Source organism: Colobus angolensis, unplaced genomic scaffold, assembly GCF_000951035.1.
Source record: "Colobus angolensis palliatus isolate OR3802 unplaced genomic scaffold, Cang.pa_1.0 Scaffold186, whole genome shotgun sequence".
Taxonomy (NCBI): Eukaryota; Metazoa; Chordata; class Mammalia; order Primates; family Cercopithecidae; genus Colobus; species Colobus angolensis.
This window is the reverse complement of record NW_012114999.1, coordinates 5,536,244-5,562,345: the sequence shown is the minus strand read 5'-3', so window position 1 is coordinate 5,562,345 and position 26,102 is coordinate 5,536,244. Positions and strand designations below refer to the sequence as shown.

The 26,102-nt window shown below is 37.8% G+C and overlaps 1 protein-coding gene and 1 pseudogene across 1 annotated transcript; one reads left to right on the top strand and one right to left on the bottom strand.

The window, feature by feature from the left end:
• The first annotated feature begins 16,278 nt into the window (after positions 1 to 16,278).
• On the top strand, positions 16,279 to 22,386 carry LOC105510340 (NADH dehydrogenase [ubiquinone] iron-sulfur protein 5-like). The gene is made up of 2 exons (XM_011940045.1): positions 16,279 to 16,628; positions 22,209 to 22,386. Exons 1-2 carry the CDS (start codon positions 16,279 to 16,281, stop codon positions 22,384 to 22,386), a joined length of 528 nt encoding a protein of 175 aa, XP_011795435.1.
• Positions 22,387 to 22,673: 287 nt separating this feature from the next.
• On the bottom strand, positions 22,674 to 23,228 carry LOC105510326 (annotated as a pseudogene).
• Positions 23,229 to 26,102: the final 2,874 nt, after the last annotated feature.

Here is a 26,102-nt window from a genome sequence, read left to right as displayed (position 1 = left end):
AGAATTTCCAAAAGATGCAGCCATTTCACTCCTAGGTATATACCCGAAATAATGGAAAGGAGTTACTGAAATCCATGTATATGCATGTTCATTGCAGCCCTATTCACAACAATCGAAAGGAAGAAACAGCTCAAATATCTATCAGTGAAGGACTGGATGAACAAATTGCAGTATATATATATATGTGTATATATATGTATGTGTATATATGTATATATGTATGTGTGTATATATATATATGAATACTATTCAGCCATAGAAAGGGATAAAGGATTGATACATGAAAACATGCTAAGCATGAGAAGCCAGACAGATAAGACTACGTATTGAATGTTTTCATTCATGCAATATCTAGAATAGGTAAAATCCATAGAGATAGAAAACAGATTGGTTGTTGCCAGGAATTAGGAGCAAGAAAGAATGAGGAGTAACTGCTTGATGGGTATGGATTGTTCTTTTGGAGTAACAAAAATACTTTGGAACTTCATAGAGATGATGGTTGTATAACATTTTGAATATGTTAAATGCCATTGAATTGTATACTTTAAAGTGGTAAATTTTATGTTAGATGAATTTAGTCTCAATAATAAAAAAAGAATATTGCAACATGTTTACTCCAGGAGAAGGTAAGCACAATGATACAGAACGCTGTGTTATACCCTTGTTAATTTATTCATTCATTTTCCCCCCATATTCATTGTGTACCATTTGCCAGACATTTGTACTATGTGTCACCAAGAAAGACTTAGTTAGTTGGTGTCTTTATAGACACTGTCTAGCATGGGATCCAGACAAATGTAAGCATTTTATATGGACCATAGAAGTTTTCCTTTTTCCATTGTCTATCTCACGCTTTTACAGGTTAACAATATATTTTGTAATTAAAAAGAACATTGTTTTTACTTTAGTGCAGATGTGCAACAGGTGTTTCCTCAAATAGCAATGCTGAAAGTAGGATGTCTCAATCACTTCTTTAAATTCAGCACTGAATCCTCCATATTATTAAACATAATGGATATTCGGGTCACTAAAAGTTTGTCTATGCAGCACAAGTATTTGCAGATATACAGCTACGACCCCTATTTTATCAAAATCGACAGCGCTCAGTTTTTTGCCCAAATGCTTTCTACAGAGAATTTGTTCAGCAAGTTCTACAGTCAAAACAAGGAAATGCTGCATATAATATTCTAATATTCTTATATTATAAAGCTCTAGCATATAGTAGCATTCTATACCCTCTGAAGAACTGTGCAGAAATACATTTATTTTACTTTAAGATTTCATAAGGGTATTTGACCATAGGATTTTTCTTTTTCCATAAAACACTTGTTGTTACCTGACAGAATTAATATTATACAGGACACATAGTGTGAAATGCAGTTTTAGATCTCTGAAACTCTTCAATGTGTTAGCCTTGCCTTTATAGCCAAATAATTCATGGAGTAGTGATCACAAAACAGAGTATTGCTCCTGTACACTTAGTTGGCTTCATTTTTCTACACTTACGACTTCTGAGATTTTTTTTTTTTAATTTTAGAGACACGGTCTCATTCTGTCACCCAGGTTGGAGTGCAGTGGTGTGAACTTGGTTCACCTCTGCCTCTTGGGCTCAAGTCATCCTCCCTCCTCAGCCTCCAAAGTAGCTGGGACTACGGGCATATACCACCACGCCTGGCTAATTTTTGTATTTTTTTGTAGAGACAGGGTTTTGCCATGTTGCCCAGGCTTGTCTTAAACTCCTGGGCTCAAGCAATCCACCCACCTCAGCCTCCCAAAGTGCTGGGATTACAGGCGTGAGCCTCCGTGCCCGATGCTGAGATTATGTTATTAATTATTTTGTGTACTCACTGTCTCTTTCTCTAGAGCATAAGCACTATAAATGTAGGGATGTCTCATGTTTTATTCACTGATGTGTCTCCAGTGTCTAGAACAATGCCTGGCATGTAATAGGTCTACATATGTTTCTGTTGAATGAATGAGTGAAGTGGGTGCAAAAAAATACCTATTGAGTTTTTGGCTGATTTTTGTATACATTAATCTTATGTTCTTGTTCTGCTAAAGGGAGAATGGAGCAGATATGTACTGTAATCAGAAGGGTTTAACAAGATTCTGAAAAAAGAGCAATTTCACTCACCATTTGGAATAGACCATTTTTTGTTGATACTGTAACAGATAATAATATTAATATTAATAAAAATAACAAGAGAATATAAACTGCCAAGAACATCTTGGACAGTAAATGAGACAGGATTGGATTTATTGTCTGTCCATTAAGTCTATTTTAATTTATGAGTAAAGCATTGGAGAGGGCCTGAGTAACCTGATATTTTCACCAACAAGGCATGGTAAAAGCAACCACAATCGTTGACTACATGAGCCAAATCCAGGTCCAACTCTGCTGTTAAGAAGCTGGGTAAATCACTGTGTAACTCACTTTTCTGGGCCTCTGTTCTGTTATCTGTGAAATAAGCAGACTGGACTAACATATTTTGAGGGTACCTTCTGTATTTAACTTTCCATGATTCCCACAGTTCTGGATCCATTATTTTCCTTCTTTATAAGTCAGTCTCTCCAACAGCTTACTTTTCATCACAACTGTTTTGAATTCTTTCTCTGTGGCTACATTTTGAGTCTCTTAGGAACTGACTTCAATAGGCTATTATTTGGATTCACTGAGTCCTTGTTGTTATTCTGAGGTCAGCTTCTGCCCACTCATGTGCCATCCATCACCAGTCTCCAGACCTTCCAAACAAAACCTATTGAATACATCATCACTTTCTAGGGTCAGGATGAGGGTCAAACATCCCTAAAAGCACATTTCCCACCAATTGGCACTTGGGGTGCAGACTCTCATCACTCAAAGTCCCAAATCAACGAAGTCCTGAGGGATCTGCTGGGGAAATCAGTCAGATTGTCAGTTTTCTCATTGTATTCCTGGACATTCAGTTTATGGAGAGGGTCTGAGTGATGAGTGTAGATTAAACCAGGCCTCCTTCTTTTACAATTCTTTAGAGTCTGGGTCAATCTTGTCTCCCCAAGGGAGCCTCAGTTCTACTTCCTCTTGGTTAAGATCCTTGGGCTCTCTAACCCCGGGGTCCTAAGCCTCTGTTATCTGTTTATCTTTCTTTCTTCCAGGCATCTTCTAGGACTGGGTTTACTAAGAGTCATCCACAACCTCAGGCTTGAGCTTTGCTTGTAGCACCATCCAAGTGGGAGGGGAGAAAGACAGCATGGAGCAGGAGAAGCTGCATGAATGTCTATTGTGTAGCTGTATTCTCTTCTCTGTTGTCTCCCAGTGAAAAAGGTCCTTGAGACAAAATTACTTCTTTTCAGTGAGTTACATGGAGGAAGTTTCATGGATTCAGTTGTTGGTGTGAATGTTAAATTAAATGTTAATGTTAAATCGGTATGTTAAAATGAGAACTCTTCTAAATATATGTGGAGAGAAAAACCTGATGCAGTAAAAACTCCTTTAGAGTAGTGTGTTTCTTGTTAAATACCAAAAATTAGCACCATTTTGCTGATCCTATAATATGAAGTTTAAGGCCAAAACATTTTTAGATTCCCACAATGGATTTTTCAGAGTTCTTACAAACATTATCATAAACTCTCATATATTCTAAAATAATTACACGGAAGTTCTTGGAGCTATCTTGCCAAGGTCATTTGGAGATTATTTCTTGAGCTGCTTTGAAATAATGAAAAAAATTGTAATGTGAATTGTAATTACTTAGAACACTGTAGAATAAAGCTACAGTAAATTCCTTCACAGTTGAACTAAACTGTTTAACACATGGAATGTCTAATTGACAATTCTGTACCAAAGTGTAAATTTGTCAAGGAAGGATACACAACAAGTTTTTTTTAACATCTCAGTGAGTGCTGTTGTGATTTGGATCTATTACTTCTGAATATTGCATGAAGCTGACAAGCACTTGTCATTTAAAGACCACATGGAGGCATTTAGTTTTCCATTTAGACATAATAACACATTATGCAAATAAGCTTGCAAAGGAAAGCTGGAGGCTGACATGAAATAAACTGTCAAACACAAGTTGCTAATAAGTGAACATTTCTTTATAGATTGTCTTAATTTGGGGAGTTGAAAAATACATTTGGCTGTGGTGGATCAGGAACCTTACTATTGTGGTACATAGTAGAGGTTTCAATTGTTGGCTTTGCAACAACGTTCTTTCCCGGCAATTATGGCAAGAGGTTTTAGTTTAAGAAAAACTCTCAAAAAGTAAATTATATTCCCACATGTTCATGGTTTAGAGATAGATACCCTAGTGGGATTTATTCTCATGTGATTTTTCACTCCTCAATTTTGTGCTGTCCTGTAATAGGTGTAATACTTTCAATTTGATCTAGATAACAGATTATTGGAATTCAAAGGAATTTTTGACATTTGTAATTTTAACTAGGCAGGATTTCTCAGAGAACACATCCAAATCTCCTGGAAGTCTTCTTAAAAATGCATATTCCTGGAAGCCTTACTACAAATGCATATTCCAGAGTACCAACCAAGACTGACCTAATCAGAATTTCTGGGAGTAGGACTTACTAATTTGCATTTTTGAAAAGTAGCCCAGTAATTCTTGTGCTCAGTAGAGTTTGAGTAACTCTGGACTAGACAGTCCTTGAAGGCCCATCACAAGTACAATTTTAAGACTGCTAAAGCTGGAATTAGTGTTTCAAATCAGGTATAGCATGAAGTTGGGGACTGATTTATTTCTGGTGAGTCTGGCTCAAGATGCAGCATTTGCCACTCAGTGAGCTGCGCTCTACATCTGTCCTCAATGTAACAGTAACTCCAATGATGTAATATAAGAGACACAACCAGAGCTATTTCTCTGTGACAGCGGCCCCTAGGGGCAGACCTGGAGGTGGGACAGATATCAGAAGTAGGAGAATGTGGCTGGAAAAGGGGGAAGGTCTAAGTGCAGAGACAGAGCAGGGGCTGCTTAGCCTCCTGCGTTCATCTCATCTTTGCCCAGAAGTAATCTTGAGAGCTTTTGGTCATTTTTTTTTTTTTTCAAAGAACATAGAAAAGATAGCAAAAGTTTTCTTCTGGCCTGGTGTGGTGGTTTATGCCTGTAACCCTGGCACTTTGGGAGGCTAAGGCAGGAGGATTGCTTAAGCCTAGGAATTTTTTCTTTCTTTCTTCTTTTTTTTCTTTTTTTCTTTTTCTTTCTTTCTTTTTTTTGAGACAGAGTCTTGCTCTGTCGTCAGGCCGAAGTGCAGTGGCGTGATTTCTGCTCATTGCAGCCTCCGCCTCCCGGGTTCAAGTGATTCTCCTGCCTCAGTCTCCCAAGTAGCTGGGACTACAGACACGCATCAGCACGCCCAACTAATTTTTTTGTATTTTTGGTAGAGATGGGGTTTCACCGTGTTGTCCAGGATGGTCTCAATCTCTTGACCTTGTGATCCACCCACCTCAGCCTCCCAAAGTGCTGGGATTACAGGCGTGAGCCACTGTGCCCAGCCAAGCCTAGGATTTCGAGGACCAGTCTGGGCAACATAGTGAGATCCCATCTCTAAAAAATAAAAATAAAAATTAGCTGGTGTGGTGGCATGCCCCTGTGCCCCAGCTACTCAGAGGCTGAAGTGGGAGGATTGCTTGAGCTCAGAGGGTCAAGGCTGCAGTGAGCCATGATTGTACCACTGAACTCCAGCCTGAGCCATGATTGATTGTACCACTGAACCCCAGCCTGGACAACAGAGTGAGATCCTGTCTCAAAAAATAAAAAATGAAAATGTTTCCATCATTGCCTTAAATTAATTAGGAAAGCATTAGATTGAAGCAGCTCCAGGGCTCTGAGTTTCTACCTAAGCAAACTGAAACCCAACTCAGTATAACTATTCTAGAAAAGCAAAACTTAAGCTTAACCAACCAGAAACCACTAACCTCTAGCTAGCGACTTCCTAGTGGAATGATGGAAATAACGTTGTTGTTGCACTTTAACCAATCAAATAATTTATTGGTCTTGCTTCTGATCATAAAAGCCTTCCTCTTGTGCCCTTGGGCTGAGCCTCTGAAACGTTTCTGGTTTGGAGCCACCTGATTCGTAAATCATTGTCTACTCAAGTAAACTCTTTAAAATGTTAGTGTGCATAAATTTATCTTTCAACACCCCTCAGACTTCCTTTTGAACCCATTAACTATCAGAACAGGAACACTTTTCTGTTCCCTGACACTGCTGAGCTGTTGCTTAGTTAGCTGTGAGTTCAGACTTTAATGGATTCAGTTCTGCATCCAGTTTAGACTTTTGAATTAGCTCAAATTTTTGTCCACTGTTCAAATGCTTGGAAAAACATTTGCTTTATCTGCCACCTCTCATATGGAGGCATCCTGTTGTGTTTCTAATGCTGAAGTGTAGTTGTTGTTTCTTTTAATTCCAATCTCCTGTTTGCCTTAGTGCCCCAATCTTCATATTGACAAAGACTCCCTGACTGAACTTTAGTCAGGTTCCTCTGAGCCCTCTTCTCTACTGGACCCTGACTTTGGTCCCTGTCTTTGCTGGGTTTGCATAGCCCACTTGTAGCAAGAATCCTGCTGAATCAATTTAGGGAGGAAGACTCACCCTCAATATTTGATCAAATTTTTCATACCCCAACCTTGATATCTTATCACCCTGGCTTGCCTTCAGCAATAATTTTGTTAAATTGGTTTAGAAAGAATCCTTCCACCCTTGATGACTTCTTATAGTATTTTCCATTCACCGACCTTCTCATTCTGCTTGTTGGCTGTGAATCTCCACTTGTCTTTGCTGTGTTCAGTTCTATCCTATAGTCTCTTTTCCCCTATTGCAATATTTTATTAATAAATTCTGTTTTTACATCTCTAATTACTGTCTGGCTGAGATTTTCTTTAACAGTTACAACGCCCAAACTTGGATGGAATCAGATTGCTGATTGAACCCCCAGGTCTCTCACTCAAGACCCACACCTGTGATGTCTTTCAGGAAGCCTTAGTGAGTCCTACTCTGAAGCCGGTGCTCCAGACCACTGTCCACTGATGCACAGAAAGGACAGGTTTTGATTCTTAAGACTCTGAGTGTGCTATCTTTGTCTGAAAGGTTATCTCCTAGGCTGGAAGTTCTTCCTGGCTTCTTGTTTCAAGTGGAGATTCACTCCTTGACTCCTCAGCTCGAAAATTATTTTTTTTCTGACTCTTTTTGAGGCTTCTCTGTTCTATTTCATCCTGTTTCTCCCATAGGAAACATTCTGTCTGCTAAAACTCAACCACCTCCTCAAACCCTCCTAATGATATGCTCCTTTCTTCTTGGCATAATTTTGTTAAGAATAATTTGGAACTTCATTCACTTATTACCTACCCACATTTAGGCTCATTTAAGGCCTCTTCTCTTTTCCTCTTTTTCTGCTTTACTACCTTTGATCTTCCCATCAGCTTTCTTGAATACTTTGATATGTCCCTCTTGAAAGACCCTACATCCTCTATTTCTCTGTGTGCTCCTGCCAGACTTTTTCCTCTTCAGTCCAGCTGCTCAACTCTCCACAGTCACTTGAACTTTAGGTCCCTTGTCCCCATAGAGGACTCTTAAGGGATTTAGGAGTCCCCAACACAACCATCTGAAGCTTAAAAGAGAGAGAGAGAAAAAAGGCTTATTTAAAACAGGCTCAATATTTTCCCCCTCAGATGGACTTTGGAAACAACCAATCACTTAGTATTTCCAAAAGATCCAATACCCAAAATTTAGTCTTCAGCATCCATAAGATTACATATCAAAGCAAATGAAAATCTTAGGAGTTTCCTCTATAAATAGTGGTAAAAAGAATTCGTTGTCATATTAAGCAGGTCATCTTAATTTGTTTTATCTGCCAAAAATACAATTCAGAGAAAGACGAGAGCCAACTATCATACATAAACCAGTGAGTTTTGTATTATTGCGTTTACCTGCATCATGGCTAAAATTTTAGAATGAAATGTCTGAGGTCTCCATTTGTGTCTGCATGTATGTTTATATGTGCATGTATGTAGGTTATGTCTATGTGATATTTTTCTCCCTCCCGATGGTAGTAACAAGTTTATTTATAAAATTGCTTTCAAAAAACTGTTCAAATTGGCTGAAGGCTAAGTAATTATGTATTAGAAATGAAGTACTCTTACAACTCAAGAAATATAGAAAGTAACCCAAATCGTTTTCAAATTTAAGTGATTTGAGTAGGACTACTGATCTAGTTTGGATATTTGTCCCCTTCAAAATCTTATGTTGAAATGTGGTCCCCATTGTGGGAGTTGGGGTTTGGTGGGAAGTGTTTGGTCATGTGAACAGATCCCTCATGAATGGCTTGGTACCCTTACCACAATAATGAGTTCACCCAAGATCTGATTGTTAAAGAGACTGGGACCTCTCCTCTCTCTTGATCCCTCTCTCATCATTTGACGTGCTGGCTCCCCTTCCCTTTCACCTTGAGTGGAAGCTTCCTGAGTCCTCATCAGAAGCAGATACCAGCACTATGTTTCTTGTGCAGTCTGCAGAATTGTGAATCAAAATAAACCTCTTTTCTTTATAAATTACCTAGCCTCAGGTATTCCTTTATAGCAATGTAAGACGGACTAATGCAACTAGTTTGGTTTTGTAAGTTTAATAAAAATAGGCATGCCTTTTGAGTTATCAGAATAAAGTGATCCTACTTGGGTTTACTAGTCAAATAAGGTGATATTATAGCTACCAGATATTTAAGATGATAAAAACTATAAATTCAACCTAAGAACAAGTGGACAAGTAAAGATGCAGCAAAAATGAATATAAATGGCTCAATATATATATCAAAGCACAGTAGGAAATAAAACATAGGCATATGTATTTAATTTTTAAGATTGTTTTCTATTGTGATTATTTTGATACTTTCCTAACATGCATGTATTATAAAAATAGTTAACAGGGAAATGACTCAAAATGATGACTAGCTTTGTTTAATGTCTCATAAAATTTTCATGAACAATCTAAGTATAAATTTTAGGAACATGTATTAAGTTGACACAAGTGGAATAAAAGTTTTATGAGGAGGCTTTTCCATAATAATTATGTTTTATAGTATCTATAAACTAAAAATGGTTTCAAAATCATTTTAGTAATGTGCAATCTTTGACCTATGCTAAAGCAAATTATGTAATAAATATTTATTATTAATTTATAAGATAAATTACTGATAAGTTTAAATTTATTATTTAAATAATTTAAAATTAAAATTTATTATTAAGTTGTAGAAGGTTTACAGAAAAGGAAGTCAGGGAAAAGTGATCTCATATGGTCAAACTAAAATTTCATGGACTTATTTATAAGGTTTTCTTGGATTAAGTGGTTTTAGAATATTGGTCTGCTCTTAATATTATACTATAAAAGGTTTTTCTCTACCTTTTGAGAAAAATCTACCTAGGAAACAAACATTTTGTGCCTTATCAGAATAATTTTTTGTATTTCTTGTTAACTTTTATCATGCTCTTGACTATTTAAGAGAACCAAATTTCTCACCTTTTTTTTGAGGGGGAGTTTCACTCTGTCACCCAGGCTGGAGTGCAGTGATACAATCTTGGTTCACTACAACTTCCACCTCCTGGATTCAACCAATTCTCCTTCCTCAGCCTCCTGAGTAGCTGGGACTACAGGCATGCACCATCACACCTGGCTAATTTTGTATTTTTAGTAGAGACGGGGGTTTCACCATGTTGGTTAGGCTGGTCTCGAACTCCTGACCTCAGGTGATCCTCCCACCTCTGCCTCCCAAAGTGTGGGATTACAGGCATGATCCACTGCACCCAGCCAAGTTTCTTACTTTTAAGAGAGCTAAGATTGGCCAGGCACACTGGCTTACACCTGTAATCCCAGCACTTTGGGAGGCTGAGGTGGGCGGATCACTTGTGGTCAGGAATTCGAGACCTGCCTGGGGAACATGGTGAAATCACACCTGTACTAAAAATACAAAATTAGCCAGGCATGGTGGTGGGTGCCTACAATCCCAGTTACTTGGGAGGCTGAGGCAGGAGAATTGCTTGAACCCGGGAGGTGGAGGTTGCAACAAGCCAAGATCACACCACTGCACTCTAGCCTGGTGACAGAGTGAGACCTTGTCTCAATAAATAAATAAATAAATAAATAAATAAATAAATAAATAAAAATAAAATGAAAGAACTAAGATTTTTTTACAATTGTGTTACCTCCTATAGTTACTTTTGAAATCTTCTATTGTCACTTTGGTTAAATAGGTATTTAAGTACTGTTTTACAGTGACTTAGGATCTTATTTAGTTAAGTGTTCAAGACTTTTGACACTTTTGATATATTTCTTTCCTCAAATAAAATTCTAATAATGTTGAGTTTTTATATAGGGCGCCTGGAAAGTCTCAGAGGATTTATTCTTTCAACTTCTAAAAGGAGAAATTAAAAAAAAAAAAGTTTATTGTATATGTTAAATTGCATGAGAAACATTGTCAAATAAGAAGAGATTCTTATTCTTCCCTAGGTTAACCATTCATATTTGTATGAATAAATGATATTCACACAAATATGTTAGAAATTGTACAGTTCTTAGAAAGTGGTCAATAACCTAGCTGTCTATGATATATACAGTCAGTATAATTTTATTAGTCACAATGCCAGTTATTATTTTGAAATGTATGCTATAGAAATAACCAAATTTCCTTGTCAAATGAACTGTCATAAACTCTTTAACTATGGCCACTGTAAGTCTTATCTAAGTCATCATATATAGTTATTATTTTACTCTGATGCTTTACTGAAAGTGCTTGCAATCAGCTACAGGTCAGAATGCTTTGTTTTCAATAAAAAGGAACGGTTTCATAGATGCTCGGAAAGGTCTATGACAGAATGCAAACCTGACTGCTCAGATCCTTATTGGGACTATCCAAAAAGCCTGGTGAGCTGAAGTTAGACTCTCCTACGCTCTGCTTGGGATATAACCATGGCTATGACACTAATGTCTATGATATCACCAAAGATGTTCAAACTTCAAACCAGGAAATCGGCTGGATTGTCACTTCTGTCCTCACTTTACCGTCTAAAGCCCAACATCTAGAAATATTTTTGACTGGTTGCAGTATGGACTTAGAAACTGGGCTTGTAGACTGCTCCAATGACTAATCCTGTTTTTTCTTTTTCTTTTCACAGAACTTCTCCTCATTAAATGTCTGATGGTTTGTGCTATCCAGCAAATATTCTTTACTACCAAGTCCCAACAGATGGTTCAACGGGTGCTTAATGAACAAAAGAAGTATAAATAAATTTATATTGTTCAGAGGAAAGAAAAATGTCTCTTCCTTATTTGAACAAGAAGAACTGACAAAGACTCTCTCCCTGACCAAACTTTAGTCAGGCTCCTCTGAGCCTTCTTCTCTACCAGGCGTTGACCTTGGTCCCTGTTTTGTTGGGTCCACATAGCCTACTTGTAGCAAGAATACTGCCGACTCAGGTTAGGGAGAATTTCCCAGGCTAAAATCTGATCAAATTCTTAATATCTGATCACCCTGACCTGCCTTCAGCAAAAATCCTGTTAGGTTGGTGTAGCAAAAATCCCCCCTACCCTTGATATCTTCTCTTAGTAATTTTTCATTCATTGACCTCCTCATTTTGATTGATAGCTATACATTTTCATTTATTTTTGCTATACAATCAGTGAGTTGAGTCTGATCTCTTACCTCTGCTGTAATAGTCTTGACACCTATTGCTATAGCCTTGAATAAAGTCTTTCTTACTGTCTTAACAAGTGTCAGAATAATTTTTTCTTTATCTATCTATATATTTGCTTTACATAATATGCATATATGATATATATCATATATATAAACCAAACTGCTATGAGCAAACAAGATTAGCAGATATTAAACCTAACACTTTTGTTTTGCAAACAATAAAAATGAGACAAAGCTAAGTGAGTTATTTAAAATTAAAAATATTTTCCTCTGGTTGCAATGTAAGCCAGTTCCTCTTTGTGCTATAGTGAATCAAATCAGAAAAGCTGCTAACTTTCACAGATTCACGTGCTATACTTTAAAACTGTGAACGTTCAGGTCATCCTGTTCTCTCTGTTTAAAAGGTTGGAGAAAAAACAGCCATTTATCAAAGGTATGAAGCTCAAACTATATTGTTAGGGAGAATTTCCAAAGAAGGTTTATATATCTTCAATACATAAAATAGTGTCCTGAAGCCAGAATTCTTCTATTAAAAAAATTCTCTCTGCTCCTTCCCCTTTGATTGTATTGTTCTTTAGTGGAACTTGCCCAAAAAAAGGCCTGAAGAGTAAACACATGGCAAGCAATTGTGATCACTCTTCCCTTGCCCTGGCCAAAAGCTTATTAGATTATATTGATTTACCAGCTCTTTCCTTGCAGAAATAGCCTAATTAAATGCTTAATACTGTCTTTGAAGATGAGTTCAGCTCAATAGTTATTTTGGGTTCTAATTTTAGAAGCTGTCCTTCCTATGATTGTAATTTTGGTAATGAGAATTAAATGTTGATGTCTCAAATTGGCATTCTCTCCATTCTTTAACATATTATTTCCTGGAGCCAAAATGTTGTTGGAAGTCCAAGTTTGAATTGGACCCAATCACAGAGTATTTTTACCTTCAGCAGAAAGATTATTCTCTTGTTTACTGGGGAGTATATATGTAATTCTAGCTTTTCTTCTTTCTTTGAAAAGTTATTTGGGGAAAATTTCAAAGTTATTCTGGTTTAAGCTTCAGAGTGGATATATTCTGCATTCAGGATACTATCTCCTTTTTTATGGGAATGGAGCCATGGGATTCTTTTTTCAATGGGCATTTTGCCTTTATAAGAGAAAGACAATTTTAAAGACTTTTTAAAAATTATTTTTTGTAAAGCCACATGATCTAACTTTTGCGACTAACTTCAGCAGTTTAGAAGGCAGGCTCTTATAATGGCTATAGGAAGAAGTAGGATATATGGATTTGGAGTAGCTGTGACTTTTTCTCTTCTTTTCCTTCCTTTTCAAGAATAACTAGACTTATTCTTATGGTAGTAAAGGGTTGGCAAATCTAAATGACGCAATCCATTTTTAATCTAAGATAGTCTAAACCTTCATTTTCCAGCAATAGGTGACCCCAGAGTGACTATGTGAAAATTATTTTAAAAGTAGACTACACATCTTAAATACCTGCCTTCTGTGGTTTAAAAAATGTATTTATGAACCTTTTGTCTTTATGAGTCTTTGTGATTGCTCTTTGCTTTAAATTGTCCACCTAAGAGGTCTTTGATGGTAATATTCATTTAATACCTACTTCCTTTCCCAACGACCAGTTGATTATTATTATTTGCAATCTACTAGGAAATAATTTTGAGCAATGTAACTGGACTTATACAACTGACAACCAACAAAAAAGTTTTGTTTCATCGCTTTTGTTTGTGTGTTTGTTTCTGTGAAATTAAGGGCATCACTGACACCCTGGAGCATCTGAAAACAAATTTCCTTTTTTGAGGCTTTGGTGGTTATCAAATAGGGTGTGAATTTACCATGCTCCATTGCGCTGAAGGAGACCCGCGTTTGATGGTCTTGCCAGGCATTTACACATTGTATAATGCTGCCTTCACTTTCAGTTCAAAGCAAGCATTGTCTCCTGGGTTTTCACTTAGCTTATATTGCTGCTTCTCATTTATTTTGACATAACAGTTCACTTCAAACTAGATAATCTTCTGATCAGGAAAAAGAGAAGCTAGCTCCTTTCCTTCATAAAACAACCTTTTCTTTGAAGACACAGTTCAGTAAATCTAATAAATTTTGAGACAGCATTACTTTTTATTGGTTGGGTACTATGATAAAAAATGAAAACAAGTCCTTTAAAGATGCTTTTGATACAAGACTTCTTTTTTTTGCTAAGTTTAGAAAAGCCATTCTGTATGTATAATAATTTGATAATATTAGCCCGCATGAATTTTAGTTGTATTGGTGGAATTTTGGCTTTTGAACTGTGTATGTGAAACAGAAGAAGAGAAAGCAAAACAAACAACCAAATAATGTAGTTGGTTTTTTGTTGAAATTCTAAAGGGAATTTGAACATGAATTCAAAATGCTGTTTATTAAACAGCAAACACAGAGAAATTCATTGTAGAAGTTTAAAACATAGCAAGATTGATTTTAAAAGTGCAACTCAAAGCCATGTTTTAGAAAACGTTTCAGCTAATGGTGGCTAGCAAAAGATCTCTGCTGGCAGTGGTTTTGGAATCTCAAAGGGTTACTTTCTGTGAACCAATGATTTCTTTTTTCTAAGGTTAGTAAGTAAAGCCAGTTAAAAGCAATTTCAGGTATGATTGGGAAAACAGAAACAAAACCAGAAACAATTGTTTGCTTTCAGTGTTGAAGCCCTGAAAGGGAGGTCATTACAAAAATTGTTTTGAAATTTACAACTTTTGGATTGTTCCTGAAGTTTCCCGAAAATATAAATGTCCTAGTAAGTATTTACAATACACATGTAAAATTTTTATCAAATCACTTTGGAATTCATTGCAAGTGCCCAAACATGCCTGGTAAATGAGCTAACTACATAAACTAGAAATATTAATTTCTAAGTGTAAGTTTATATAAAAGCTTCGTGAATTTATGCCTGATACAAATACTAGCTAATATTCAGTTGGAGTTTCAGTTTGGAAAGTAATTCTTCATTCACCACATGATGTGATTCCTCTAAGAGTCCTGTAAAATAGATAGGGCAGGTTATATAATCTCCAATGTGAGGAGACAGTAAATAATAGCTATGATTTGTTGAAGGTTAACTGTAAGCCATACATCATTTAAATATTTTGCATATATTAGCTCCTTTATTCCTCTCAACAGCCTTATGAAGTAGATACTATTGTTGTGCTATTTTGGAGACGAAGAAATTACGACACAGAGAGGTTAAGCATCTACCTAAGGCTGTACAGCTAGAAGTGATGAAGGTGAGATTCAAGTTGAGAAACGATTACTGTCCCATTTTGCAGATGAGAAACCCGAGGTTTAGAGAAGCTGAGGTCACTGAGCTCATTAAGCTTACCAAGGTCAAAATCCTTGAAAGGGGCTGGGCGAAGTGGCTCATACTTGTAATCCTAGTGTGCAGATCACTTGAGCCCAGGAGTTTGAGACTAATCTGGTCTCAGGATGGCAAAACCTCATCTCTGCTAAAAATACAAAAACTAGTTGGGCATGGTGATGTGCATCTGAAGTCCCAGCTACTTGGGAGGCTGAGGTAGGAGGATTGCTTAAGCACAGGAGGTTGAGGCTGCAATAAGCCATGATTGTGCCACTGCACTCCAGCCTGGGCAACAGAGCGAGCCCTTGTCTCAAACAAAACAAAACAAAACACAAAACAAAAAACTGACAAAGAACAACACTGAAATTTAGAGGAAAAAAAATCTTTCAATCTGTCTGGCTGTAAAAATCTTAGCTTTTAAGCTTTTAAACATTTTATTACAATGTTTAAACCCTGGTTTCTCAATTATTGATTTTATGCCAAGATATTTAAGCTAATATGTTGCTCAATTCTGGTCACTGTATACAAAAGCTAAATTGACATTTTTCTCCCACTATGTAATTTTCAGTATCTGTTTCTACTTTGTAGCTTTGGTAGATGAATGGCTTTTACTTGGGATACTGGGAAACTTTTGGGAGAGTATAAGATGCAAAGTATATAGTAATGTGCTAGAATGACTGGGGAAGCATTTTAAAAATACATCAGCTGATGCCTCTGAACAGATCTGTCATATCAGATAGGTATGGCACTATCCAGGGTGGGTGGGGGTTATCAGAAGGAGGCTGCCCTAACCTGGGTACTTTCAGAAAAGTTCTCCAGCTAAACCTGCTATGTTCTAACCCAGATGAAAACTGCAAGAGGCCCCTCTCCACACCCTCACAAGCTGTCTCATGCTCTGGAGACTTTTCAAGTTGTAGATATTACCTGACAGTTACAATGAGAGAACTGTTTTCCTCCATCTGGGTAATAAGGCACCTGATCATTAATTTGGGGGCAGAATTATTGTGCTGTCTGTGGTCAACTAAAATCTGTAAATTTTTTTTTTCTTACTGAAACCAAGATTAAAATAAGTCATCCCCTTTACACTTGTCTATATTAAATGTACCTAATTTGGGTTCATTATTCCTGTGTGTTGAGCTTTTTGTCAAAATGGATTTGGTAATCTAATATATTAGTGAACTATTTTCAGGTTTGTGTCATATAAAAATTTGAAAAGTAGAATCATCCTGAAGCAGCAGCCAGAGAAGAGACAAGGGCCCGAGCATCAGAATGCCATGCCTTTCTTGGACGTGCAGAAACAGTTTGGCCTTAACATAGATCAATGGTTGACAATCCAAAGTGCTGAACAGTCCTACAAGATTCCTGCTCGATGTCATCCTTTTGAAAAAGAATGGATACAATGTGCACATGGAAGTGGTGGTATCTGGGCAGAGAAAGAGTGCAAAATAGAATATGATTATTTCATAGAGTGTATACTTTGGCAGAAAACGATGAGACGTTTGAGTACCATCAGGAAGCAGTGGGACAAGCTGGTAAAGGAAGGGAAGTACACCCGTCCACCTCACCATGTGGGCAAGGGGGAGCCTCAGCCCCTAAGCAGCCTCCCAAAGTGCTGGGACTACAGGTGTGAGCCACTGCACCCAGCTGTTATAAAGTAGTTTTCAGCTTTATTTCCTTCACTAAAAAATTGGGATAGTAATACCAATCTCAAAGGATTGTTGCACATACAGAGATTTTATATGCATATAAGCACAAACACGTACATATATAACATATATATAATTTCCTCTAGAATAGTACCTGACATGGTAAATATTCAATGAATAATGTCTATTATTAGTAACTAATAATTATTAGTTCATAATTATTATGGCTAATAATTATTTAGTACATTATTGTCTTTGAGGATATTGTGAGAGAATTTGATCAATATATGTCTTTCTATGCCAGAATATTATCTCATAAAAAAAGAGGTGTATTAGTCTTAGCTTACTTCGTAGACCATTTATGATTGATCACTATTAGTCTCTTATTCTGTTTTCTTTTTCTTTCTTTTTTTTTTTTTTTTGAGATGGAGTCTCGCTCTGTCATCCGGGCTGGAGTGCAGTGGCGTGATCTGGGCTCACTGCAACCTCCGCCTCCAGGGTTCAAGCGATTCTCCTACCTCAGCCTCCTAAGTAGCTGGGATTACAAGCACGCATCACCACACCTGGCTAATTTTTGTATTTTTAGTAGAGACGGGGTTTCACCATGTTGGTCAGGCTGGTCTCAAACTCCTGACCTCATGATCTGCCCGCCTTGGCCTCTCAAAGTACTGGGATTACAGGCATGAGCCACCACACCTGGTAAGTCTCTTATTCTTGAGTTAATATAATATAGTGTTAATCTATTCATATTTCTCAGTTTGTAAAATCTTTGGCTGAGTTTTTTATGTTTCTTTCTTTCTTTTTGGAGACAGAGTCTCACTATGTTGCCCAGGCTGGCGCCCAGTGGCTGTTCACAGGCCTGATCCCACTACTAATGAGCATAGGCGTTTTGACCTGCTTGGTTTCTGACTTAGGCCTGTTCACCTCTCCTTAGGCAAACTGTGGTCCCCTGCTCCTAGGAGGTCACCATATTGATGCCGAACTTAGTGTGAACACCCAATCGGCTTAGTGCACTAGAGTCCGGGTGCACTAGAGTCTTAGTGCGCTAAACTCCTGGACTCAAGCAATCCTTCTGGTTCAGCCTCTTCAGTAGCTGGAATTACAGGCTCACATCACTGCACTCTACAGTTTTTTGTTTCTATACATGATGAAATAGAATAAAGCCTTGCTTTTCTTAAACCTAGTATTAGCTGTATCCCAAGTATCATCTGCCATTGCTGAGAACCCAGAACTAAATAAACAGTTGAGGAGATGAGCTTTCATTTATAGCTTTACTTGTGAAAGGTTGAACTGGCTTTAGTTTTCTTTGGCCATCAGTTTCTAAAAGTTCTTAAAAGTTTGTTTCCCAATTGAGTTAAATGAAATTAGCTAGACAGTTTTGACTATTGCTAAGAAGTCAAAAAGAAAAACCTGTAAGAGATTTTGTTGAGGGCAAGAAAGCAAATTATAAGAATATGATTGGTGTTTTTAATTCTATAACTAATTTTGCACAATGCTATGTTTTGTTGTGGATGAGAGGTGAAAGTGACATTAGAGAGTTATCTCAGGTTAAATAAGATTTCATTGCTTTTGGGTAGTGAGCAGACATACAGAAGGATGTTCATTTAATCTCTAGAGAAAGTTTAAATGGGTTTCTGAGTGTGCCAAGAGATAACCGTTCAGGTTTAGTTTATAAGCAGGATTCCTTAGCCAACATTTTTATTTCCCTTTTTATAGTTTCTAAAATAACATTAGCTCTAACACGCCTAACAATCTCAAGAAAATATATCCTAGTTTGTGATATGCACGCTCTGTAATGGTTTACCATCACTTTAGACTTCAGGAATAAGGTTCAGTAATTTTAAAACTCAATGCCGTGACATAGAAAACCACTGGCATTATTAACTTTCAAATCAATGAGGAGAGTAGAAGAATATTTTAACAAAAGAGCTAATGGCTGTTTTCTTTAACCTATGGTTGGAATAATTAAAAAGCATGGCCTTTTCATCCAACACTAAAAGTAAAATGGAGAGTCTGATGTTTTATATCTGAATCCTGTAGAGGATATCGCTGGCACATGTGTAATAGGTTTCCATTTTATTCTTCTTTTCTTAAACAGATATTCTTCCTAGCAGCACCACATGATTCTTATTATTTAACATTTATTTAGTAGTGGCAATAGATTTGGCTCTGCATTGAATGTCAGAGAGTAGGGATAATTCCTTCCTGGTGGGCATAGTATAAAAATCAGGCAAACCAAACTTCGATATTAAGAGATAATTCTCCATGATACGAGGCAGAGGCAGAGCACGACACAGGTGCTCTGCTCTTTCAGGAGGCATCTTAAACAAAAATGGAGGCAAAAGTGCCCACAACCTAGTGCTATCATCTGGAATGCTGGTGAAACAACCCCCTAAAGCTGACTTAAAAGGCACAGCTGAATTGAGCACAAAGAGAAACCAACGGGCTTGTGGATGTGACTGTGCCTTCAATGAAGCTTTAACTCAATAATATGACGATTTAAAAGCAGATGTGGTTTTCCTAACATTGTTACAGTTTCAACCATCCAGCTATTTTGCTCCTTTGTGATTTTGAATGAATTATTGATAAGGAATACTTCAAAGGTGTGCAAAAAACTCTTTTGCGTTTAGCGTTTATAAAACAATGCTGTTGATGGAGGGAAAAAGAAAACCACTGTCAATATTTCTCTGAGACTAAACAATAACAAAGTGCCTTCAGGATTCATTTTAATGAGAAATACTAGTGTGACTCTGTGGAAATCTCGGGACAAGCAGTGCACACTAGCAAATTAATTATAGGTTGGCAGCCAGGCAAATGTAGGAGGCTTATGGTGGCACTGTAGAAAATAAATATTATTTTAATCAGCAATACTGGCTTATTTCCTCAAAGGTAACATCAACCTTTAAACGTACAAGTCACATATACGTAGAAAACGATTTCAAAACAAGGGGTGCGTGACTTTTCTGACTGCTATTTTCAAGTTAGTATTTGCACAAGGTTTCCTCAAAATAAGGCACAACTGATCCCTTAGTCTTGTCCGTGGTCAGAGAACAGGGTTATCATTACCGACAGCATTTTATCTAAGCCTGACTCTGATCTGTGCTGGAGGAGACATTGACTTTCATGATGGTTTTATGGATCGATGATTCAGGTGGTTCTCCAGATAGCTCTGCTGGATTCCTGGGCCCTGTTTGCAAGTCAAAGCTGCGTCTCCTCCCCTAGGTGGAATTTCTCAGTTCAAGGATTCACTTCTTAGCTGCCTCCAGCTCCTGCATTTGGCAGCTGACAGGGCAGCGCTGTTAATGCAACCAGAGTGTTTAAAGCGGCAGGTGATAAGAGACGCTGGGATTTTAACAGCATAATGAATTAATTCGCAAACTCACTGAGCACAAATGATAACTTTGGTACAATTTCTAGTTGCAATTAGGAGGGGACTGCATTGTTTTACAGGATAAAGGTATTAGTCCTGATTCTTGTAATGTAATGTGTAGTATACTGGTATCTTTGAGGAAAAGCTAGTTTCTGGATGTGTGAATTTGCCCGTGACCAACTCCTGAAATGGATGCAAATTAAAATGAGCGATTTCTGTGATAGTGAATGTGCTGTAGCGTAGCCTCTATACCCAGATTCCTAAGAGGGGGCTGGCAGAGTCTCAGAATTTCATTTTGCCTCAATGCTTATCCAAAAGCAGCATAACCAGCCCCGGTTCAAATGTATCCCAAACTTTTATTATATTTTGAGTTCATCCAGCCTGAGAATGCAATCTTCATTTTGTACTTCAACCTGTAACTATTTCAGTGGCTGCCTTCAGAATCAACAAATTTGAGATGACTTTTAATTTCTGAGATGACTTTTAATTTCTGTGCCCATTGTCCAAGAGAATCGTTCATATCTTCACCCACTATTTCTGACGTTCCCCCAAAATATTTCTAGCAGAAGAAATACAATTTTAAATATCAAAGACAGGTTTTAGAAAAAAAAATTCGACTTTTATCAGAATTTGATTGGCATTATTAACAGTATTTTCAAAAAGAAAATTGTGAGTTTGTGTTAACGAAAATATGCTAATGTCTTTTTAAGAATTATTTGCCATTGTTTTTCTCTTTAGATTGCTATGCTACTAAAAGTAATCAATAAAATCTATTGTTACCTGTAGAATGCTCAGATAAGTACTAGGTATACATGGCTAATTAAAAAATATCATTTGATGATAATAGTGGTGATAGACATAATGATAAAATACTTGTTCTTTCAGATGACTGACTTATGCTGAAATGATATATTCATTCGATACAATGAATATTCAATGCAATTTAATAAATATTCATTGGACACCTGTGCTAGGCCCTAGGGATATTAAGATGAGAAAGATTCAGTATTTTGGAAGATTATATTGTTACAAATATTCCCTCCTTTTCCTATAAGAGGATTCTACTTCCTGCCTGTGGCCATGTACCTTGCAGTGTGTCCTGAGGGAAGGGAATATGTGTACTTCTCTATTCTTGACCATGTGACTAATTTTAGCCAATGACCTGTGAGTGGACATGACTCATGCTACATCTGAGACGCATTGTGTGTTTCTCGCAACATTCTTACTTTTTTCTCTCTTCTCAAGAATGGCATATCTCAAAAAGGAGCTGCTCCTAATCTGAAACACAACCCTGCCTTTAATCTGAGTCCGGGAGAGAAAAGATTAAACAAAGCCACAGCAGTTGACTATAGCTGCCAATGTGTAACATGTCTGTTGTTGTAAGTTGCTGAGACTTTGGAAGTTGATTTTTCACCATAGGAAGCTAACTAAAACACTTTACATGGCATTAAACTACAGTACCTTAATTCTAAGGCACTAAAAGTTGTGATAAACTGCACATAAATTTATGACCCAAAAAAGAACCAGTTCTAGTCCAAGAATCTACAAGCTGAAGTTATGTAACACTGTCGAGATGTACTGTGAGCAAATTACATCTGGGTTGTTCTGCCCAGATTTGGATACTGACAAATTTTAGTGAATTAATTGTGCAGCTATCTCCACTGAGTGTTTAGGTTACCGAAAGGAATAACTCTGCCATAATTTAATTGTCCTAGATGTACAGATCTGGCCCAAGTCAGTTGGTAGTTCAAAGTCAAAGCTGACATGCTTTGTTTATCCAGTGGAATGAAAACTAAGGCTTTTTTTCAGGAGAGTTAACATGCCAGAGATACATATCCACTCATTTCTAGTATCTCTTGGTGCTTCTCAATAATTAGGTATCAACAGACATTTGCATCTCTCCTCTCTTTCTCCTCCTAGGGTCTGGGTTATCGTGGATGGAGAGGACTTCTGCCTGAACAGAAAAAATAGACAGTGTGTGTTTTGTCATATGTATGTTTGCCTGCATCTGAGAGAGAGAGAAAGAGAAAGTGAGGGAATAAAAGGTTTAACTCAGTTCACACTGTATTATACTTTCTTGAGAGGTCTCTTATGCACCTGAAAATATCAGACACCAGATGAAAATCCTATAATATTGTAAAGAAAAAAAAGATGATTTAACATATTTATTTTTGTTGTGTCGTTTCAGAATGTTTTCCTATACACCCTTTGCCAACTGCCTTTCCTTAGACTTGGATGCCAGGACGCAGGCTGCGGTAGATATTGCTGGTGCTCCCCTGTGTCTGGCCCTCTTGTTGTCCCTTGGAGCATGGTACACTCCATCTCCCACTGCCCCGCAGCTGGGTCGGTCATGTGATGGGTTCTAGCCAATGGACCTGAACAGGGGGGATACAGTCACTCCCTGGGCACGGCGCTCCAGACGTCCTTTCTCTTGTCGCAGTTACCTTGGAAGACTCATGCTGAGAGGCCAGTGCCACCAGATGGAATTTGGACAGATCCCCGACTCACTGCTTGGACCTGCAAAAGACTTTTTGGGAGCAAGACATAGGTTTTTATGATTTCTGAACACTTCTCACTTTTTTGCCTTGGAATTAGTTGCTTTTACTTTTTCTTTCTTTTTTTCCTTTTAATTACATTTATTTTAATGCTGAATTTACTCCTGTGCCATAAGTTTTTGTTTCTTCAGTTTCTTCTGGGATATCTTTTTCTTCTGGGCAGCCTCCTCTTCTGGTTTAGGAACAGTCTGTTCCTTTTCAGTAAGGACCATCTCAATGTGGCAGGGAGAGCTCATGTATGGGTTAATCTGACCATGAGCTCTGTAGGTCCGGCGGCGAATCTTAGGTGCCTTATTCACTTGGATATGCTCAATGACCAGAGAATCTACATCTAAACCCTTAAGTTCAGCATTACTCTCTGCGTTTTTAAGCATGTGCAGCAAAAATTCAGCACTCTTTTTGGGCCACCGACCTTGTGTCCAGCCTCACTGCTTGGCCTGGGCACACCTGCCATCTCCACCATTGTAACGTCGGAATGGTATGCACTGTTTCTGTAAAGTGACATCTTTCAGATGCTTCGTGGCTTTTCATATATGCATACCCTTGATGGCCTGGGCAGTTTCACGAGTGTTCTTAAAGTGAACACAAAGATTGGAACCTCTTGATTTGCTTGATTTCCTGGGGTTCTCTGGGTCAAGTGAATAGCGAATCATTTTCACAGATTACCTCAGGCCGCTTAGGGAAAGAGCTAGTTGCTTTTTCAAATCTGTCCTTCCTTCCTTCTTTTCTTTCTTCTTACTTTTTTTCCTTCTTTTCTTTATTCCAAAAGTATTTATGAAACCAGGATCTATGTTGGGATTACAGTGACAAACAGTAGAGTCATACTACTGCCCTTATGGATTTATAGGGGAGTGAGAATAGCACACGTTTAAAACATTTTTTCCCTGTACCAACCACTCTATCAAACTATCTCACTTAATCCTCACAACAACACTGTGAAATAAGACTTATTATTATCTCTATTTTATAGATAAAGAAACTGGCCTTCAGAGAAGTAAATGACATACCTTGGATCATACAGACAGTGAAGGGCAGAGTTGGGCTTCAACCCTGAGCTGCTTGTTGTCAAAGCCTCAGTGTTAAACACCAGGCTATAATAAGGAGTAACTTTTGGTTATCTGGAGAGTTTGATGCAAACTCATCATTATTATTATAGATCTGTCAAAATTAGAGATTTCTCCCCTCTTTGGGCAAGAGTTTGTACTTTGATATTTTGATCATAATGAAAAGGGTATCAGGAAAGTGGGACCAAAGAGTTCCAGTCCCTTTACTATCTGTCTGAAACAATGCCCAGCCATCTTCCAATATTGCCTTCAGTGCTTTCATCCCTCTCTTGAAGGTGGGATTCGTCATCTGTGCGGATAGCTTCATGAATCCACTTCTGGGGTGGCTAACAAAGTGGTGGCCACAAAGAGGTTTTTCTTACAGTTTTCAGTCAAGCCCCTGTGAGGATGGAATTTCTGTCAAAGGAAGGGACAGTAGTGATCCTCTTTCCAGGGGGAAGATCTGTGCACCAGTGAAGATGTCTAATTACAACTTTAAAACAATATTGTTTGGAATACAAAGTGAGACCTTTCTCCCACTTATTTATGATTTTCTTTTTCCACCAAAGGAGCAAGCAGGACTTTGAAACAAATCAAGTTTAAGTGAAAATTTTTAATGTCACTGCCTCCCACCTCCCACCGGTGACTTATATACAGCTTATTTTACTGGAAGGGGCACAGAAAACTTTGTCTTTTTACTTTAGGACATTTGATAATAGTAACTGTTTGTTCATTTCAGGTGCTTCTCCTTAGTAGCAAATTCTCAGGTTCTCAGGTCCTTTAGGGCAACCCTCAACTCCTGCATTGCTGATAACAGCAGTGTTTCTCAAAGTGTAGACCACTGATCACATCAGATCATCTGAGTCTTCAAAAAATGCAGTTTCTCAAGTCTCATTACAGGTTTGTTGAGTCAGAGTCTCTGTTGATATTACTTCCTAGCACTGAGCATTTTCTCAAGGTCCAAGGTGGTTATCATGCACACACTTAAGTTTGAGAACCAGTGTACTGGCACCTAGAGTCTCCTGGCAAAGGTTTTGCTTTCACAAAGAGCAAACATTTTAGCTTTTTATTTTTGTCCTCCTTCCCCCATCCCACTCTGTTTTTAACCCATGTATGGAATAGTCTTACAGAACTTCTAACAATAAATTTTCCATTAAAAACGATCTACTGGCCAGACATGGTGGCTCATGCTTGTAATCCCAGCACTTTGGGAATCCGAGGCGGGTGGATCACCCGAGGTCGGGAGTTCAAGATCAGCCTGGCCAACATGGAGAAACCCCGTCTCTACTAAAAATACAAAATTAGTCAGGTGTGGTGGTGCATGCCTGTAACCCCAACTACTAGGGAGTCTAAGGCAGGAGAATCGCTTGAATCCGGGATGCGGAGATTGCAGTGAGCCAAGATCATGCCATTGCACCCCAACCTGGGCAACAAGAGTGAAACTCCATCTCAAAAACAAAAAAACAAAAAACGAACAAACAAACAAAAAAACACGATCTACTTAGAATGGAATAAACATTCTTTTCAGGGCAGAAATCAAATATAGGACCTTTGGGAAACCACAGCTTTCTTTCTTGATCTCCATTAGGCATATTGAAAGACAGTTTCTCCCCTTAAAAGAAACGTGCTTACAGACTAAAAAATCTCTCTTTAAACAGTTTCAAAAATTAGATTCACTGCCTTGTGCATCCATATTACCTCAAGCAGCCACCTGCAAAGATACCAAATGGAGAGCCGACCAGAAGAAGGTGAAGTTCAGGTTCATTTTGTACATCCTTCATCAATGTTTCACTATTGTGCTCTCTTCTTTCGCATTTGTTTCCTTGGCACACATTTTTCCTTTCACTCAACCACCTCCCTATACCTGTTTCTGCATTTATTTTAAGCAAATATTTAGGTTTTGAGGCCAAAAGACTCTTCAGACCATTTACAAGGAAGCCCAGGACTCAGAAGGATTAGCAAGAGGGAGGAAGAGGTGAAAGCCAGGCTCTCCCTGGTGCATTTGATGAAGACTGGGTTTACTAGAAGAAATGTAATGATCAAAACTCACATACCTGTGGGAGGCTCAGTGAGGAAACATCATTCCAAATGTGTAGTGGATAAATTACCCAAAGTTATAGGAAAAAAAAAAAAACCAAAACCAAAACAAACAAACAAAAAAACACCTCCTGGCTGCAGCAAGTTATGTAGGCTATGAATTATTTTATTGAACAGCATTAAGTGCTTTCCCGTTGGAAAATGAGGGACTTATTAATTATTTTAAGTTCAAAGTAATTAAGTCAGGCACTGTCAGGCTGACATGGTTTTCTCAGCAGGCGGCTGGATTCATTCAGCAAAGTGAAGGATTTTTCGCATATGCTGGGCTACAGGTGAGCCAGTTGGTAAATATGTGACATCTTTTAATTATACCTCATTGCAATATGTAGCTTGTCTTATGAATTATTTGATCATTTGTTGCTTTCTCATGAAAGAGAAGATATTGTT